Below are 21,347 nucleotides of genomic sequence, written 5' to 3' on the forward strand. Positions count from 1 at the left end.
AAACCCATTTCAGTGAGATGAGCTGTCTGGTTTTCCTTACCAAGAGAAGTGGTGAGGAATCTGAAGTACTTTGGGCATGGCCGTACCACAACTTCTCCGACCTCCGCTGCAGGCCAGCATGTGATGTTGTCCCATTGCCTTCTGCAACCTGGGGAAAGGAGAAAAGCAGGTGGTAGAACAAGCACGAGTGGTATCTGCTGGATGGAGCGGAGGAACTGAAGCAGTGCAGAGCAGCTGTGAAAGGCATGTGAAGCCTATCACCTTGGTGCAGGCACCTTTTTGAAGGAAAGGCACAGAAACATTTTCTTTAAATATGTAGTTTTCAGCTACATGTTTAAATGTCCCTAAAATTCAGCACTTGTGTTGTCTGCAATTTTTCAGAAATCAGTATGGAAAGAACAGCAGATCAGTGCAAGACTGGGCAAATTAAGAGTTAACAGAGGACATTGCCTTTTTTTAGATTAAAAAGGCAGAAATGCCCAATTAACAATCTTTCTTCCTTCCCTTAACTCTCTCTGTTGCATTAAAACACCTGGTCTGAATATGTGAGACATACCCCCCTTCCTTCTCTGCTTCGCCCAAACTTCTGTCACCAGCCTTTCTTCCCCTTGAAATGATTGGGCAGGGGATGTGCTCAACAGGGAGGGAACACTGATGACCATGAAGGGATCAAGAGCCAAATCCCTTCCCCAGAAGCAGTTTTTCTCCTTAAGAAGGGAGAAGGCACAAAACACTCCTGGATACTGAGGAGGGACAGTGCTGTTGCTGGGAGATGCTCTCTATGGAAGGGTGGTGCAAGGTGGGACACTCCCAGCTCTCCAAGCTAGAAATGAAGGTATAACCAAGGGGGTAACTTCAGGGAGAAAACATAGGATTTTGTTAAAATTAAGCATTTCTGAATATTTTCTGGATAGAATAAAAACTTCCTGTGAGAAAAAAATTGCATGTCCTTCCTGCAGAGTTATAATATGATGATCTGATTTTACCCTTTTATTTCTGCTTTCTTAAAAGACATTAATGATATCACACACATGCCACACTGCCGAACTACGTAACATTAAGATTGAAGCCAAAAGGAGTTGGCAGACCCAAAATTAAAAAAAAAACACCAAACCTCAGACTTGTTTTTCCCTCAACATGTTACATATTTTGGAGTTCTTCCTAGAATTTTGAAAACACTTTTTTTTTTTTCCCATTTAAATTTCCAAGAGACAGGCTGTTGTGTTAGATAGATAGGTTGTGAACAGACCTCACTTTTTTATAGCACCTCCGGTCTTGGTTATTTGTTATGCCCCAATAGATTGCAACGCTTCCCCAAATGTGACTAAGGCATTACTCTTAAGGTCAACAGCCTAACAAGAGAAACTAGAATATGAAGAAGAAAGCTTTGAGAAAATACTTTTCACATGCAAGCAAAGGTAACTATGAAACCCACTGTCAAGCTGCATTTCTTGGTAATTATATCCTGATCTGAAATTCGTTCTTCACCTTTTACTACTTGAACTAAGAAAAAGGCTGGTGTCATCATTAGTCTGTTCAGACTGAGGCAGCCTGCTGTCACGGATCAATGAAGAGAGCACACAAAAATGCTTTGAAGCTGAAAAAGAACCCTCAGCAATCTTTCAAAGTTATTTTACAGGTATTTCCTTCTTTCTTTCATGAGCAAACAGAACTTTTTAAATGAAGTCCTGAGGTGAGTTTATCTGAGACTGAAAAACAGAGTAACTGACAGTATCTTCTTTGTGCATGCTCTTCTATATTGTTCATTAAAATTCAGTTTTCAGGTTTCTCACATCAGGTGCAAAGCTCAGTTTCCACAGCGTCATACTTATCTGCCACCAAACATCCAGCAGCTCCAAAAGCATTAAGATATTAGATATCCTGCCCATGGAAAATAAATTATTTCATGACGGGATCTTTCATGTTCTATAATCTTTTTCTCCATCAACCTCAATAAATTATAGTGCACTCATTACCTCGGGACAGGTTATAATGCAAAATAAAATGCAAGGTGATGGTATCAGATGGCTTTTTAAATGTCCTGAATTATGCACTTTGAGAATTTTTCTATCTGTATCTTTTTCTGGGTTTGCATTTTTCACCACCACGTGTGATGCACAAAAAAAGCTTTCAGGTGTTCACTTTTGTAACAAAAGCTGTCTCTCATTAAAATAAGGTGAAGACACACAAGACTGGCCATGCAAGACACACAAAGTGGATCTTTAAAAATGATTGCCTCTGTAAAGACCTCTCATATCTGCTTATTAACTCTTCCAACACTTTTCTTCCTTATTGCCCCCCTGAGACATGCTGACAATATTTGTGCAGCTGACTGGAAAGGTCCAAGTTTTAAAGGTGGGATTCATATCCCTAAAGTTATGCATCTAAAAGTCAGACGTATAAACCTGAAGAAGCCAATGGAAACCAGAGCTCTGGCTGGCAGTCCATGGCACCGTAGGATGGTTATCTGAAGTTGAGAAAATTAATCTTTCTTTGGAGATGTCCTCTTCTCTCCAATGACTAGAAGGTGGCCTGCACGAGTAACTTGAGTTTAATGAATTGGAGCAATACAAAGATTGATACCTGCAAGATGCTTTGCATTTGCAGTCTAACACTTGCTACTCACCCAGCAGTCATTCCATCACAACATCAGGCAAAAGTTTGTGCCTGTCCATCCAAACCAGGACACAGACAACCTTTATCAAACAGCCTTCCAGAAAATGCTTTTCTTTCTCCAAAACTGACAGATATTACCCTGGCAAACTGCTGGGATCAGGGGGTTGGCAGGCAATATTCAGTCATGTCAGAATGACAGATCAATACTAAGAAAACTATTTGAGGGCAGAAACATCTGCAATGTGCCTTGGAAAAAGGAAATCCCTGTCTTCCCTGTCTCACTTGGCCTTCATGGATGCAATAAAATGACAGTTTGCTTTGCCTGATCAAACCATGTTTGGTGATTGCTAAGTGCTTCTCCATCAATTAATGATGTCTTCTCCCTCGCATTCAGTATGTGCAATAAGGATGCAAAGGTATTTATCAATCCTTACCCAAGGCAGCAGATACAAATGAGCCATGAATACACCTACCCTTCAACTCCCTTTCAATCAAAAGAACTGCTCTGCTCATTTCCTTCTTACCAAAAGCCAAGGTATACACACTGTCAAGGACTGTCCTTTGCTTTGTAAAGGATCACAACTGAGTGGAGAAGGAGTGTAAAAATAAATGTGACTTTTTCAAGACAGTAGCATTTACAACATCCCTGGGTAATCAGGTACAGTCTTTAAACTCTTATAATTACATATATATATATATATATATATATATATATATATATATATAAAAGAGAGTCTCTTTTCCTTCTCAATTATTTTAACTGTGACTTCCAGACATTCAGCTTTGTCCTGCTTTGCTTGGTAGACCATCAAGTGCTCTCTGGAGCCAAGTATCTTCTTCTAGAGAGCTGCAGGGAGAAGCTGCCTTTTAACCTTCATTCAGATAAACAGATCAAACTGCTCGTTTATTGCACTGTAAACTATGCAATTACTGTAATTACTAGCAGACACCTCTTTCCCTCTTGAAGCAGGCTCCTGAAATCTTGTTCAAGGAATGGGCTGGAGGCTGTCAGCCACATGCTGGAGCTCAGATCTTCACATCCAGGAGCTCAGCCTCCCTCTTTGCAAGCCGAATGCCCTAAGTGCAAGCCAAGTATTGCATCAGCTGGGCTTTGGAGAGCCTTCTTTGAAGAGGTTCTGACTCAGAAGAAGTGGCTGAAGACCACTGACACAGTCCTGGATGCAATGGGTTAGGAAACACACCACAGCTGCAGAAGGTGGTAACCTTTCCACTGTCTCCACTAGATGTGAATCATAGTATGGTTTGTGTTGGAAGGGACCTTAAAGATCATCCAGTTCCCACCCCCCTGCCACAGGCAGAGACACCTTCCACTAGCCCAGGCTGCCCAAAGCCCCGTCCAACCTGGCCTTGAACCCTGCCAGGGAGGGGGCAGCCAGAGCTGCTCTGGGCAGCCTGTGCCAGGGCCTCACCACCCTCACAGGGAAGAATTTCTTCTTATAGCTAATCTGAATCTAACCTCTTTCAGTTTAAACACATTATTCCTCATCCTATCCCTATACTCCTGGATCAAGAGTCCCTCCCCATCTTTCCTGTAGCCCCCTTTAAGTACTGGAAGACCACTATAAGGTCTCTCCGGAGCCTTCTCTTCTCCAGGCTGAACCCCCCAACTCTCTCAGCCTGTCTTCATAGGTGCTTCAGCCCCATGATCATCTTCGTGACCTCATCTGGACCTGCTTGAGCAGGTCCATGTCCTTCTGATGTAGGGGGCCCTAGAGCTGGGCACAACACTGCAGGGAGGGAATCAAAGCTCAGGCTCTTATTTCCTCTCCTTTTGAAAGGTTAATAAACAGAAAGCAGGTCAGCTGTCATGAGGCAGAGGTATACAGTGGTTTGCAGAACCATCAGACTAGAGCACAAAAAGCATTTATTTGAGTCATATCAACAGTTACAGCAAACATATGGTCATAGCTTATTGAGGAAGCAGCAGAGAATTTTCCTTCATGAATAAACATTACTTCCAGAGCTCTGGCACAGCTCTGAGATGCGACTAGGTTTGGCTGAGGAAAGAAATGAATGGCAGTAGGCTAGTGCTGGGCACTCTCTTAACCCAGGTGAACTCCCAGTTCAGAAAAAAATGCCTTTCAGCACATCTCTCATTTGCACCAAATTCTCCCTAATGAATGAGGTAGCTCCTGGTCTCTTCTGAAGGACATTCACACACAAGACTTTTGCTCTGAATCTATGTTCAGATATCAGGATCTCTGCATGCCTCTCACTACCCACAGGTAGATAAACAGCAAGACAAAGGTGCAATTTGATTAAGCCAAGCTGAGATATTACTGGGTACCATCACAGGCTGGTGTACTTGCAATGTAAACTCATTTCCCCTCCAATTTGATATCAGCAGGCAGCTTCCAACCTCTCTGGAGTTAGGACTGTAAATAGGTATTGGGTGATATTTATTCTCCCACTGACAAGCTCATGCAGAAATGCAGCCTAGGTGGTCGCCCATGGTTTGCCCACTTTGGTCTCATTACAACAAATTATCATTGCATGAACCTTCTTGTTCCCACTAAGCTTCTGCCTAACTGAAGGAAACACACCCTGTTGTCCCGGCAACAATCTACTAACTCAGTTCCAGACAGGCAGCTTGCATTCAGCCACAGCAGAGGCTAGCAAAACCCATCACGAGCCTTGGGTCACTACTACCATCCCTGATGCCAATGAGCAGAGACTTCCTGAACCAGGGATAATCTTGCATATAAATTTTAAAAGTTGTATGTAGATTCTTGTTCTTCCATAAATCTTTTAAAATAAATGCAATTTGATTTTGCTTCTGAACCCATTTTAAAAATTCACAACATCCTGGGCCAAGGAATTGCACAGTTTAAGTGTCCACTGAAAGAAAAAATATATGCTTTTCTGAATTCACTTTGAACCTGCTCATTGCTGGTTTCATTAGGAATTGCCTAGTTCTTTTTACAAAGACAGAACTATTCATAACCTAACCACAATATCCCTTTCCCTAGGGAGAAAAACCATAAAATCCTCTTTCATATCCCGCCTTAAGCATTAATTTTTCAGGCTGAAGTTTCCTAGACTATTTAGTTGCTTCTTGCATGGAAGCAGTTCCCTATCATTTCTCCCTTGTATCTTTTGGGTTTTTTTAATTCTACCCCATACTGCCTTGCCCTGGACTTGCAAAATACGGTTTTATCTGACTTTTGTTACAGATTGGGTTTGACTGGGGCTAGCTTGGCTCCAAGGTTTCACTAAATGCATGCTCCCACCCTTCCCTGCAAATCCCTGTCGATCCCATGTTCATTGCTGTGCCCTCCTCCCTTCAGGTCTCACTTATACACTCAAGCATCCTGTGGGCATCTCTCCTTCCCCAGCTCCATCTCATCACCTTTTTATCAACACTGACAGTTTGCTCTGAAGCAAACCCATCCCCTGAGAGCTCCCCTTTCAACTTTCTACGGCTTTGCATTTAATTTGGCTATTTTTTGCCCATCATGCTCTTACTCCAGCACTGTAGGCAGCGTGTGACAGAAAAACCACTTAGCAGAAGGAAAACCACAATCCTGCCAGGGCATGCAAACCCCTGACACTGTAGCATTTCCTTCCCACCACTGATGTGCTTTTAGTGGCACACTGATGCTCCTTTATTCATCCTTCAGTGATGGATTTGCAGTCTCAATTCAGCAGAAAGTAGAACCAGCAATCACAGAAAGCAAAAAGGATTCCCAGATTGAAAAAAGTGAAGTGAAAAGACATTATCTTGGACTTTGCCTCAATATCTGTAGCAAGACAGAGATACTGATTTCATTTTTCCCACTCTGTGTACAAGAACATTGTTACTTGCTATAAAAACTAGTTTGCACTTCTGCAACGGCTTCCAGTAGAAAATGTCCAAGCACCCAAGAAGAAATGTTAAAGAAAACTTTATTCTTAAATGTTTGCAGAAATTGGACTCAAAGATCAAGATGAAGGAAACCTCACCTTAAGCCCTCACACTGAGTCATTCTAAACAACATGAAAGAAATCACCAGAGACTACTTCTGGAAGATTATTTTTAAGCACAAACAAGTTTAAAAAAGTTCCTAATCTTTCAGCCTTTCTTTAACCAACAAACTAAATAAACACTTGATCTTTTTTATCCCTTCAGATCACTCTTTTCGTAAATCGAATTTGTGAGCTGAGCCCTTCTTCCTGATTTCAGAACATGTAAACTGAAACAAAAGATCCAAAATTTAAGACAAAGTTTTACAAGGTGGGTTGTCAAAAACAACTTAATCTCCTCATCAGCATCTAAACAAGATCTCTAGTGCTCTGACATGAAGCATTCTTAAAGGTGTATTCCAGGGCTTCCTGACTCCTTCCTCAAATCCCCCTGTTCTTCCAGAAGTTGTAGAAAGCTGGATTTATAGAGATCCAGACTTTCAATTTAATCTTTCTATACAGCTTTTTCCATGTTGGCACCTCCAGACAGCAATTCATAGTAAAGATGACTAGGCTCAAACCTCTAGCAATGCTTTTTTGACTTGCAGAGGCAAGAGTGACTACCCTGATAGTGTAAGACCTAAAATGGGGCTCACCCAGCTGTATCTCCTCTGTACCTCACCGTCTTGCCTACCAGAAGGAGACAGAGATGTTGTGAGGAGGAAAACATTAGAGATTCTGTGGGTCTTCCTAATAAAACAAGCCAAGCAGGGACAGGACATGAGTGCAGCAGCTCTCAATGATGGTTCAAGTGCTGTGAGAGTCAGGAGAGTTCTCCTCAACTTTCCAACATTTAGTCCAATCTGCATTAATTCCGTGACTTGCTTAAACGTATATGGAAACTTGACTAGTAGTATGACTATGAGAGCTCAGGAGACCTGCCCACTCTAATGAAGTGCAAACCCTCTCACTGACCAGCTCAGCTTGACTTGCTCATCGAAGGCAAACAGGCAAGTGACAGATCCCCTTAGCAGTGTGCTCAGTTTACCAATCTGGAATAAGCTTTGGAAAGGTCTCTCTTATATTAATTATGGCATGATTAAGAGGAATCTTACCCTGTTTCTACTTTAAAAGATCATCCTGTACCTTCAAGACCAAATTATGTGCTTTGCAATAGAGGAGATTTTAAGCCAATGCTGTGTTGCTCTTCTTCATGGTAAACATTGTGCTAAGATATGAGTCCCCACTGAGAAAAAGACAGGGTAAAATGGAAGTTTCCTCTACAAACTGTAAGACACAGACTGCCTGTCCTGCTACTAGAAAAGATACTTCAGCCCTTGTGCAAAGCTGGAATGAGCTTCACCATGTAAAATCTTCATGATCTGGCTCTTGGTTATTAAATGTGCTGGAAACGTGCTTCTTGCTTATAGATACAGAGAGGCATCTGCAGAAGTAGGAAAGGTTGTGTGGAAGCCCTGTACCTTAGCTCTGTAGAAAGGGACAAGGGGGACCAGAAAGCTTTGGTTTCAGATGTAGGCATATTTAATGATTAAAAGGCAAGAAAAAAGGAAGGCTAAATTTGTCAGACACTGATAATTTAAAAGCTTAGGCCTGGTAGATGTAAAGTGTGGTACCTCTGACCTCAGCTTCTCACATTCTCCACAGTTTCATTTTTCTATGTTTAACGGTCTGAATATCAAGAAATAAAGGCACCTAGAATACAGAAAGTCCAGCGCATAGTAAAATCTGGAAAAGTCTCCAGCAACTGCAGCAGGTTTTGGATCATGGACATATATTGTAATGGGAATTTGACATTAACTTATGGCATTGCAACGTTTTTCAGTGTACTCACATAAAAAGGGTGGATACCATCATGAAAGTGCTCTGATACAGTGAGCAGGAAAAGAAAAAAGAAAAAAAAAAAAAAAAAAAAAAGATGAGGAAGATTTCTTAACCAGAAATCTGATGGGATGCGAGGGGAACAAACACAAGTTGTTGTCAGAAACAAAAGCTCTGCATACATGGATTTAATCTAAGCATTATCCACAGCTTTGAAAATAATCTCAATTTTCTTTCCATTGGTCTGCAGCAATGGCATTTTCTCCTTAATTTTATAAACTTTGCATAACTAAGGCTGTGTGTGTCCATACATTATGCCATGCTTTAAAAAAAAAAGTAACCAAAAAGTCTGATGGCATTTAAAAATGTTGCATATTCTTCAAACTAAAATGACTCAGTACAAGACTTGTGTCAACTAAACGGCTGTTAATTGCAACAAGCTACAAGACAGCTGTTCCCAAGTCAAATAAACACTGCTGTTAGAAAGCTTGCAGCCAGGACATGTCAGCAACAGGCAAAACAAAAGCAAAGCCTCCACCCTTATAGCATATTAAGGCAGAAAATAGATTCTGTAACATCTTGTGACTGCATCTGTAGAAAAGTGAGGTCAAGGCAAAAATCAGCTCTTAGTTTGACAGGGAAGAATGATGAGGGGCTCTGTAGATTTGTGTTTGAATTTCATCCTGTTGCTAGTATGTGTTTGGATTTCAGGTGATAGGGTAGTCTCAGACAGCGACAAGCAACTGAGGAGGTACCACTACTCAATAGGGAATTAGCAGTCCTCAGCGGAGAGGTGCACTCTCCTCGAGCAGTGGATTACCAAGCAAGGATGGACAGCCTTAATAACAACTTGTTAGGGAAAACAGCTTTGGGTACTATTCCCTCGGAAAGACTCATGGCCTGGAAGAATGACCATCATCTTCGGACTAGATCAAAGCAGCTAGCACAAAAGTCTGGGGACTGCTCACATCTAAGGGTTGAAGCTGGGTTTACCACCATGGCAACACGTGCCTCCTTCACATGTTTCAGATGCCAGTTTTCCTAGCATGGTCAATGGAAGGTTATCCTCTGAAAAATACAGGGCAGATTTCTTTTGAATTTCCAGAGAGCAGGCTCCAGCTCTGTAAGAGCTACAGCATGAAGGGTTGGTGGCTGGGAAGAGTCCCAGAGCAGGTTAATAAAGTGTTAATGGAGGAGGACCATTTGGAGGTATCATGCCTGTCCCAACTGAATATCGTGGCCACAGTCCAATAACTGGAAGAAAAATTTCTGTTACATAAAAGGCACCCTGACTCTGGTACTGATCCTCTAAGAGAGATAAATGAGTCTGAGGTTTAAGGTCTTGGTGTCACATAGTTGAATTTTCTGCTGTTCTAGAGGAGGCCACATTGCCCAGGAATGAAGAGGACTGATGTCATATCTGGATGCTGTTGGCCAGAGCAAGACCAAAACCAAGAGGCTCTTTGTATCACCTAGACCAGAGTAATAAAGAAAACTAAATGAAAAACTAAGGAAAGACAACATGGAAAGAAGTCCAGGAGGTCCCTTTGCCTTTAAAGAGATCATTAAGTTCATATGCAAGTATCAATTTTAGACTGAACTGAATTGTTCTCCAGGCTTCATTGAGATGTTAAGTAGATCCTCAGAGCTTGATTTAGTTGACGAGTAGTAGTCATTCCTGATGTCCCAGAATATATAAGACTTTTGGAGGGGCTAGTGGATATAGTACAAGACCTATGAGAGCTCTGCATGATTCTAAAATGACAGCTGGAGTCCACACTGATTATCCAAGAGCATCTGTTAAGAACTTTGACATGTGGCTAAGGGCTGACAAGACCTAACCCCTGTTCAGGGGTTTGACTATTTTTCTTCAGTTTTATCTTTCTTTGCTCTGAACCATGGGGACAAACCTGCCTGCTTCACCTGCAAGCAAAGCCTCTCTGCAAACCTTCTCAGCCTGGGGACAGGTCTCTCCTCTGGCTGCACCAGGGCCACTTTAAATTATCACCCAGAGTCCCCTTCAGATGTCTGCCAAGATGTATATTTCCCCTGGAGGTTACCACCCTTCAAATCTCATTTGAATGCTCCCTTTGATACAGAGTTTAAAACAGTGGATTTTTGCTAATAAAACCATCTATCCTCACACATGTGAAGGTGTAAGGAGCACCCGTATGAGCGCTTGGCAGGTCTCAGGGATGTACTATCACCCTGACCCCAACCTGGGGTGAGTGGTCCATTGCCCCCTTTCCCACCCTGCCATATGCACTATCGTGAGTGCTTGAGCTGCCATCAGCCATGTAGTGCCTGCTCTAGCGATGGAGCACCTGGAGAGCTGCTGATAACCAGACTGTCATACAAATCTGACCAACACCTATTCCAGGAGATCTTATGCAACTGGAAGGTGAGAATTCACTTGAACTTTTGAAAGCAAGGAACTATTAATTATTTCTTATCTTACTGCACTATAAACAGATGGTGATGAATAAAGACTCCTAATCGAAACTTCATTAATATTTTTCCAGCTTGACTTTTAATTTCCATATGTTCACTGCTTCTCCTCCCGTCAAACACGCCTTAACGTCTTCAAGGGAGACTGACAAACAACCCCAAGTTCTAAATTTGGCTTTTCAAGTTAGCCTCCGCTCTAGGCCTGTGGAACTGCAAAAGCAGTATTTGGAGTTTAAACAACGTGGGCCATTTCCCACCTGGATTTCTTTGCATGTGAAATGCTGATGATTACAAATACACTGTGAGACTATGCAAGGCAGAAATCAGGAGGTCTAAAGCCCAGCTAGAAATCAATCTGGCTTCAGCAATCAAAGATAACAAGAAATGTTTCTATAAGTACTTCAACAGCAAAAGAAAGACCAGAGAGAGCCACCATCCCCTGCTAGACACAGGAGGAAACATGGTAACCAGTGACGAGGAGAAGGCTGAGGTGCTTAATGCCTTCTTTGCCTCAGTCTTTAATAACAAGACTAGTTGTACTGAGGGAATCCAGCCTCCTCAGCCAGAGACAGAGACTGGGAGAACGACCCCCCTGCAATCCAGGAGACAGTCAGTGACCTGCTGCATCTCACAGACACACACAGGTCTATGGGACCGGACGGGATACACCTGGGGGTGCTGAAGGAGCTGGCTGGGGTGCTCACCAGGGTGATTTCCATCATTTCCCAGCAGTCCTGGCTGACTGGGGAGGTCCCGACTGATTGGAAATTGGCCAATGTGACGCCCATCTATAAGAAAGGTCGGAAGGATGATCCGGGAAATTACAGGCCTGTCAGCTTGACTTCAGTGCCCGGGAAGCTGATGGAGCAGCTCATCCTGAGTAACATCACACAACACATGTGGGACAACCAGATGCTCAGGCCCAGTCAGCGTGGGTTTAGGAAAGGCAGGTCCTGCCTGACAAACCTGATCTCCTTCTATGACAGGGTGACCTGTTATTATTGGATGAGGGAAAGGCTGTGGATGTTGTTTACCTTGACTTTAGCAAGGCCTTTGACACCGTTTCCCACAGCATTCTCCTGGAGAAACTAGCTGCTCGTGGACTTGATGGGCACACACTTTGCTGGGTAAAAAACTGTCTGGATGGCCGGGCCCAAAGAGTTGTGGTGAACGGAGTTAAATCTGGTTGGCGGCTGGTCACAAGTGGTGTCCCCCAGGGCTCGGTTTTGGAGCCACTCCTGTTTAACATCTTTACTGATTCTCTAGATGAGGGGATCGAGTGCCCCCTCAGTCAGTTTGCAGATGACACCCAGTTGGGTGGGAGTGTTGATCTGCTCGAGGGTAGGGAGGCTCTGAGAGAGACCTGGACAGGCTGGAGCCATGGGCTGAGCCCAACTGGGGGAGTTTCACTCAGGGCAAATGCCGGGGGCTGCCCTTGGGCCACAACAACCCCCAGCAGGGCTACAGGCTTGGGGAGGAGTGGCTGGAGAGCTGCCAGTCACAGAGGGACCTGGGGGGATTGATAATGAGCCAGCAGTGTGCCCAGGGGGCCAAGAAGGCCAATGGCATCCTGGCTTGTGTCAGCACCAGCGTGGCCAGCAGGGACAGGGAAGGGATCTGAGCCCTGGGCTCGGCACTGGGGAGGCCGCCCCTCGATGAGTGGGTTCAGTGTTGGGCCCCTCACCCCAAAAAGGCCATTGAATGACTCAAGCGTGGCCAGAGAAGGGCAACGGAGCTGGGGCAGGGTCTGGAGCACAGGTCTGCTGGGGAGCGGCTGAGGGAACTGGGGGGGTTCAGTCTGGAGAAGAGGAGGCTGAGGGGAGACCTCCTGGCCCTCTGCAACTCCCTGACAGGAGGGTGCAGAGAGGGGGGATGAGTCTCTGGAGCCAAGGAGCCAGCACCAGGCCCCGAGGGAATGGCCTCAAGCTGCCCAGGGCAGGGTCAGGCTGGCTCTGAGGAAGGATTTCTGTGCAGAAGGGGCTGTTGGGCGTTGGAATGGGCTGCCCAGGGCAGGGGGGGAGTCCCCGGGATCCCTGGGGGGGTTGAAGAGTCGGGTTGACCCAGCACTGAGGGATCTGGGGGAGTTGAGAATGGTCAGTGTGAGGTTAATGGTTGGACTGGAGGAGCTTCAAGGTCTTTTCCAACCGAGATGATTCTGTGAGCTTGCACAACTCAGCTCCATTGCCCACAACAAGTGTGAAGCATGTAAAAGTTAAGCAGATGTGAACAGGCACTGGGAGAGGGATTGGCACTGTTTTCTTTCATGTCTTCTACTTTTGATTGGGTTTCAAATAGTGCTCGCAAGACAGACACATCTAGGTTGCTATATAAAGTGCAGTGCTGAAGTCTTGAGGTATCAGAAGCAGCTCAACTGTAGCAGCTCCTTGATGGCTATTGGCAGTTTTCACTGACACTTAGAAAATCATCTCAGCTTTCTCCATGCTGCTGAAGTGTGGGGGACAGACAAAATGCTTCTCTGACTCTGTGAGATGCTGACAGTCTCAGTTGTGAAGTTCTGAGCTTGTTTCACTTGCACTTAACTTCAAGAATTTAGGATCTAAATCAAGTTGAAGGTCTTCCCTTTTGGAGGAAAAAAAGTCCTGAAAAAACATAAAGTGATCCAAGTTCAACAAAGGGAAATGTAAAGTCCTGCACTTGGGAGACAATAATGCCATGCACCCATACGGGCTGGAAAGCAGCTCTGCAAAGGACCTGGGGAAACTGGGGGACACCAAGTTAAACAAGAGCCAGCGATGTGCCCTTGCCACAAAGAAGGTGAGTGCTATCCTGGGCTGAATTAGGAGAAAATGTTGCCAACAGGTCAAGAGAGGTGATCCTTCCCCTCTGCTCAGAGCTGATGAGGCTGGGTCTAGGGGTGGAATCCCCAGTACAAGAGAGTCATGGACACGCTGGAGAGAGTCCAGCAAAGGCCTGAAAAGAAGATTAAGGGACTGGAGCATCTCACATACAATGAAATGCTGAGAGAGCTGGGACTGTTCAGCCTAGAGAAGAGAAGACTCAGGGGGGATCTTATCAATGTGTATAAATAACTGATAACACTCAAACAGAGAGGCAAGGGGCACAAACTGAAAATGAGGAAATTCCATTTAAACACAAGATATTTTTCCCAACTGGAACAGGTTGTCTAGAGAGGCTGTGGAGTCTCTATCCCTGAAAATATTCAAAACCAGACTGGACATGGCCCTGAGCAACTGATTTGGTTGATCCTGTGCTTTAATCAGGATTTTGGACTAGATGATATCAAGAGGTCCCTGCCAACATCAGTGATTTTGTGATACTAAGCCAAGTAACTATGTTAATGCAGAAAACTGCATCCCACCTGCTCAGGTCATCAGGCTTTGGTGTCAGGAGTCTCCTGTGATTTAAAGGTCTCCCCTCTCTGTTCTTGAATATTTTCCCTCATACTCAAACTTCCATGCCATTAAACTCCCAAACTGTGCCAGGATTCCTGTGCCCAAGTGCTGCCTGATATTCCCACCACTTCCCATGAAGGCTCTTTACTGTACAGTGCCATGCTTCCTGCACAGCAACAGGGTCTCCAGAGTTGCTTATCCCACCCAAACATGAGTCACAGTACCTTGTTCCACTGCCATCCCTAAATAATTCTCCTGCTTCTAAAAGAATATCTGATTGCAGAGAAAATTGATTAGCAATAATGGGATAAACGGATAACGAGCTGAGCCAACTGACCTAGACCTGATTGCTTTACCTGTCTTTTTAACAAAAAAGAGAGGATCACTTTTTTTTTTTTTTTTTTTTGGGGTGCTTCAGGTTAAGCTGAACTGTTTGCAAACTACAGCCATGGAGAGGTGAAGCTTTCTTAAAAACAAAACCAACCCCCCCCTCTGTGCTCTGGGATCATTACCCAAAAAAAGCAAGTGGAAGTCAGCAAGAAGCAACAGGGTGGTGAGACCTGCCTTGCAGGAAGCCTTTAGGAGCTCAGCCACACTTCACATAGAGACTTGCTACCATCTGTGAGTTTGGAAAGCAAAACTGCCTTCAGCCATCCCCTCCTCCTAACCCTCGGGAGAGCTTCCCTACTGCTGTTAACTGTATTATCAGCTAAGCAGTCATTGTACTGCATACAGATGTCCTGGCTGAAAAAGTATCTGGAGTAAAAGCCTGGTTTTCAGTGGGGCTGGGATTGCATTCTTTATTTTTGAAATATATCTGTAAGGGTTTTCAAAATAATGCAGAGGACTGAGGAACTCTATTTGTTATAAGCTCCTAAAACTACCAAGTGCCTTGGAGAAACCCAGGCTGTGGAATTGTCTTATTTATTTGTTATACATTGCGGAGGTGGGAGATGCCACCAGAGAAACAGCCTTGTACAGCCAGAGAGCAGAGAAAGGGAAAGAAGACAGCCTAAGCAGCTACTGGGCAGCTTGCAGCCCGCTATCACAGCAGCTGATGGCAGCATACAAAATCCTTTCTGCAAAGTTTTCTCAAAAACTTCTCATTGCACTTGTCCAGCGGGGTGGCAGAGAGAGCTCTCATTGAAGGCATTCATGTCCTGGGCCTGACTTGGCTGAACTGAACCTGGCATCACCCAGGCAGGACTCCCCCAATCACTGGCTGCTGAAAATTTGGGATGACCTGGGAACCTTTTGAATGATGCAGCTGAACCCCCAGATCTGACCTGCTACCAGTTGCTTACAGTACACCAATCTTGCAGTGCTGCAGGGTCACCGGTGGTGTAACTGTACCCGAGATGCTGCTGAGCTAAATGTCCCAGGACTTTAGCTTCAGCCCCTGCATACCCACTGCAGCACTTCATTGCTTGGCACTGGCATACAGGGCAATGTGGCTTTGCATATGTTAGATATAACTTGAGCATTCCCAAGGAACTCTCTAGGCAGCTCCTGGGAAAACATCCACACAAATCTGCACCTGCAGGCACTGCAGACTGATGTGTGATACTATGGACAGATTTATTTGGGAGAAGAGAGATGAAGAAAGAGAAGAGGCAACTTAGCCCGGATGACATGAATTTTCTCTTCTGGGATGTTATTTCTCCACAGATACACAGTAGATTTGTGTGAATTTAAATTGGGGGTGCTGCCAAAATACTGCATTTCCTATTACTCTGTCTAACCACAGCACTTTTATAAGTCCCAATTGTAAAATAGCTGGACACTTTTCTATTTGTTTGTCCTTACCTTACCCCTGCCAGACAGGAAAATATTAATTTTTTTTTTTTTTAAAGGAGAAAAACTAAAGCCAAGAGACCCACAAGTCGCCAAGGGACCCACAAGTCACCTTAATTGCAGAAAGAGTGCTCCTGTGGTTGCAGTAATCTATGGATATCAAAGCAAAATTTGCAGGGAGACCAACTGTGAGACTAGCATGGAGTGGATGCTAGTCCACTAAAACATGCTTAGTGTGGGAAATCAAGGCATCCACAGCTAAGGATTCACATTTGCATGGCATCATTACAAGCAGACACCGTACGTGTCATTCACAGTATCTTATCTAGTGTATCCCTGCTATGCCTGCCATGAGAACGGCCCATTTCTTGCAAGGAAAGCCAGACACCTCACAGATAACAAAACTACAAATTTCGCTAGTCCAACATCCAGGTACATCTGTGTGTGATGCAGTCCAGCAGTACTTTCTCCTTAGCTGTGTGATAAGGGGATGAATAACCAACACTCCTTTTCCAACCTGTCAAAACCCAGCAAAAAAAATTTTCTACATCACTTCATACAAATGGTGCAGGCAATCTCACTGAGTTGAGTTTTAGGTCCTGTAGGAACAGAGTCTGCACTGAGATTAAGATGAGGCATTTTGTACATCGTCTCCTGCATTGAGCAGGGAAGAATTCTGCCACTTGCACAGTAATAGGTTTTTCAAAAGTTTTTTTTAACAATGCCTCAAACTATATTGTGAGCATTCTTTGGGAGCCAAAGGGCTGGAAAGATCATCTAACAAATAACCTAGTGAAAGTTTAGCTTCCTGAAATGCAATTCTGTATGTGATTGAACAGATTCATCACTCCTAATGATGGAATTGGGACTTTGCCTTATTCAGCCAAATCCCCTCCCAGGCCAGTGAACACCAGGACAGGAATCATCTGTGGAGTGTGGTTATTTCCAACACAGCTGAGCTGCTCACATAGTAAACAAAGATCTCGTCAACAGGCAAGACATAATCTGAACATGATTAATGATATCCTAAAAGAGTGGCCTACACTTGATCCGAATACACTAGAGCTACCTAAAATGAAGTGAAAGAAATCCCTCATCAAGTCACTCCCACACAATGGCTATTTGCCCGTGTGGGACAAACCAGTCTCAGTCTACTTAGTCTTGATTTTAATGATAAAGAATCTACTTCTGCATTGAATCACATTTGTCACTTTACATCTTCTAGTTATTTCAGCCTGGAGGTAAAAGGAAAATAGGGCAGAGGACTTCAAGGGCAGTCCTGTTCATGAAATTCAGTCCTGTGCTGCAATCTGCAACTACATCCTACACACCCCTTCATAAACTGGGCAAGCTCTCCCATGAAGTCAATAAAACACTCCTTCCTGCAGAACTCCAGAAAGGCTGTTCAGTATCCTCTGATGGTTACAAACTTCCTTTAAAGTCCAGACTTTGATCTCAGAGCTGTTTTATTCTCCTGTGTACACACTGCCAGCTTTAACTGGTCTTCCCTGCTGTTTTCTCCCTAGCTGCACCTTCTGCGGTCGTGCTGAAAAGCTAATCTCATCAGAGGTGGTCACACTTTTGTGACCCCTGTGTCTGTTCTGTGTCCCTTCTAGTGTCTCCCGAAATATAGGTAACTTCACAGATACTGAACCACACTCCAAACAGGGAATAGAGAGACCCTCATCCTGCTAAGAAAAAACAGCAGTCCTGTGGTCCAGAACTGGTGACACCAGGAACAGCAACTGGCACCCACTACCAGCACTGGAAACAGGTTTAACTTGAAAAGAAAGCATTGATTTCACCTGTGCATATACACACACTATAAGGAATGGGTGTTTGAAGACAAAATGGCATTAAGACAGACATTATTGTTTATCAGTGGAAATCTACCTGTTTATTCTGACCTGGTGATCAATCTCAGCACTACCATCAGATGTTCTTAACAGGTGACTAATCTATCTGACACATCAAATTACTTCTGTGATGAAACCTCTCTGATCGATACAACCGATAATGGCTTCAAAACAAAGCTTATTTCCAGACTGCGCTGAAACGGTGTGTTTCCTTATTTCCACTCATTTAATTAGAAAGGATAACAGATCTGTTGTTAAACCTCAAGTGATTTTCTTTTTTGCTGAAAGGGTGTGGAATGTGCAGCAGGCAACACACCTACCTGGCCATAAATCAAGGTATTACTTTATGGATGGCAGGGAATCTCAATTGCTTTCCATCCTCCTTCTCTGAGGGGCTGACTTGTGTTAAAATTACATTTTTCTTGGGAGCTTTACTGGGATTTTTTCTTTCCAGCAACGTTCAGATTATACAGTCATCACCTACATATGATCTCGTATCATAACCATCGTAAGATTCTATCCAACAAACTTCCCCCTCACCCCCAACCGTCAAAGTCCAAAGTTTTATTTTGCAGCTATTCTCAGCTGCATTTATTGAGTTACGGAGCTCCACTCCAGAAAAACATCTCTTTCAACCTCCCCGTGCTCACATGCTGTGCCTTGAATACTCCAATGGGGAAACACATCCCATTCAGGTACTTTGAAGCTACCTGTCCACACCACTTTCAAAACAGACTTCTTCATAAGATGACGGACCCACAGTCACCCATTTGAGACAACACTTTAGAGATTAGTTTCTTGCTGTTGATTGCAAAGGCAGCCATCGCTGTCTAGATAAGTCAGTATTGAGGTCTTAAATATCTGCTGATGTTTTGGGGTAAAAGAATGCCAACTGCTTTCCACACAGTTTACACTGTAAAACTTGGTTGAACACATGCTGTGTCCCTACACACATGTTCCACGCTGATATCATCAGTGACCATTTCTACCCAGGGCATGCAGACATACAAAAATGACATATGACATTAACTCAGGAGTAGCAGGTACTGTCTCCATGGACAAAAAACGTTTTAAGTGTTCACAATTGCAATTTCTGAATCAGTCCCATTAACAACTATGGACAGTGACTTGCAGAAATTAGATAATTAAGAGAATTATCCCAGAATTATCCCAGTCCAATATTTCAGCATTCCATTATGAAAAACAAACTCCAAAGGATTTTTATATACTTGCTAGTGCTTGGGAATGAAGGGCCTGCAACATGACTAAGTGTGCTTTTCCACCAGAATCAGGAAAAATACTTTCAATGGTTTAATGCAGTGGAGGGGAAAAAAAAGCTGTTTCGGATTAAACGTTCCAAGAAGAAAAATAATTTAAAAAAGCAGAAAAAACCCCCCCACTTCAAGTATTTATTTTTCTATTTTGAATGTACTGTATTTAATTGAATTTCTTTAAATATCCATGAAAATTAAATGAAGCATTTAGCTGGCTTCCAGATGAATGTTTTTAACTACCCTGATTTCTGCCTTTTACTGGATTCCAGAAGAACATTTCTTCAAACAGCTCCATACAGGGACACTTGAAATAATTTCTGAATCAAAGAAAACGGTACCTTAGTAGATAAAAAAAGCAGGAGCCAAAAGCCATCCTTGCATTCAGTAAAGCTCCTCCAGGGATCAGCTTGTCCCCAGGGTGCTGTTCTATCATTAAGTAGTACTGTGCAGAATAGCCCTTCAGTCTATAGCTTAACTCCAAGCAATGCCAAGGAAGAGAGAATGAGAAGACACACTCTTCTACTTTTTTCTCTTTCAGGAGGTAGGATGCAAATATCAAGGAGGATATGCATCTTCCCACCCCATCCCCCAGCAATGTTCCTTGGTTTTGGAGCCTGACAGCCTACCACAAGCCCCTACACCTCCTTTACTCACAAAACCAGGACCTGTAACTTGAGAGAGGCACTTAGAGGAAGAGGTTCAACTGGATGCCTCAACTTGGGACTTCGACAACACTGTTGTGGGACAGGATGGGACAGGATCTCTCTCCTTGGGAGGCTGGAGAACAATGGTGGCATCATTGACCTGGCCTTCCTCTCCTGATCACTGAAGCACGGAGTGGATTAAGGGGACCAGAGGGCTTTCCAGGAGGACTGCCCACTGTGGTGTGTGCTCCATGTCATGTGTCTCAAGGAGGGGATCTCAGCCACCTGGCCCCACTTCATAGACACCTTGCAGCCTTGGACCTCATCCTTCCTGCCTCTGCTTTGCCACCAGGACAGGATCAATTCTGGTATGAGACTGGGAGGGCAGTTCAGTGGAAATAGAAAGGCTGCCATGACTTCCCCTGAAGCAAATCAACGCCTAAGAGAACTTCAAGCTTTCAGATCCCAGAGAAAAACTGCGTAAGACACTTCCAGTTCAGAGAGATGGATGGGTAACTGTGATTAAATACACTGAGACACCTAAGCTAGGCTTACCCAGGTGGGAGGCAGCAAGGGATCCCCAGCGAGCTATTCAAACTCTCGGTTGTTTGCATCGTACTTTGGAAGGATCTCTTTCACTCCCTCCTAATGTAAGAGCTCAACATCAGTTGGAGTGACTGCCCTGCTCTACAACAGAAGGGGTGAGAAATGGCATGGCAAGGCAAATGTGAGGTTGGGTGATGCTGGCTCGCAGGCCAGGGAGAGAAGAGATCATCCCCATACCTGAAGTCTGGTTATCCCCAATAAGCTCTGCCAAGCACTGGCTGCGCTCCTCTTCAATCTCCTGCATGATGCTGCACTCTGGATGTGTGCTGGATGCCTGCAGAAAGGGCAGAGAAGAAGAGAGTGAGCAAAACCCATCTACCATGAGAGATGCATTCCTGGGGATTCATGGCCATCTGAGCTCTCCTGGGTCACTGCATGATGGGGATATACATCCAGCTTTACTTTATATTTGCTTAAGAGAAGGGAGTGTAATGCAGAGCCTGCTGTAAAAACAGCACTTGCCTCCATGCTTTCCTTAAAAAACCCCACAACCTTCTTTTTTTCTGATGGTGAGGCACGATTCTGCTTCTTTATGCTCCAGGAACCCTGCCTGACTAACCTAACACTAACAGCTATCTAGGGCAGGAAGACGGCAGTTTATTTAATATTCAAGCCCAGAGCAGTGGGATCTGTGCTTACATGATTTATTCCCTCCATTCTCACACGGCCTGCCTCCTGCTTCATACTAATTCAGAGCAAAACAAAATCAAGCAAAAATGAAATCTCTGATGCAGATTAGGAGATCAAGAAGCTAAAAGGCAGGAAATTCCGAATGACAAGACTTTCTCTCCCAACCGGTTTCTCAGTCAGACCTAATTATATTGTGTTTGTAATAGAACAGTGGCAATAAATGTTCAGGTAATTAATTAATCACGGAGTCCTTAAAACATGTAATTCATGAACTGCCTCAATCATAAAATGTCCAAATGACTATTTGCATTCCAAAAAAGGAACCATGAGCTGGACAACAGGTCACATAATACAGTGTTCCCC

The 21,347-nt window shown here is 44.0% G+C and overlaps 1 protein-coding gene across 1 annotated transcript in view; it reads right to left on the reverse strand.

Annotated features, from left to right (window-relative positions):
- VIPR1 (vasoactive intestinal peptide receptor 1) overlaps positions 1–21,347 on the reverse strand; it is a 120,039-nt gene that overhangs the window by 60,387 nt on the left and 38,305 nt on the right. The window contains exons 2-3 of the mRNA XM_074901114.1: positions 20,532–20,628; positions 41–148 (exon numbers count right to left, since the gene is read on the reverse strand). Coding sequence (XP_074757215.1) covers positions 41–148; positions 20,532–20,628 — 205 coding nt within the window. The remainder of the gene's footprint in view (positions 1–40; positions 149–20,531; positions 20,629–21,347) is intronic.

The sequence above is a fragment of the Athene noctua genome, chromosome 2, assembly GCF_965140245.1.
Source record: "Athene noctua chromosome 2, bAthNoc1.hap1.1, whole genome shotgun sequence".
Lineage (NCBI taxonomy): Eukaryota > Metazoa > Chordata > Aves > Strigiformes > Strigidae > Athene > Athene noctua.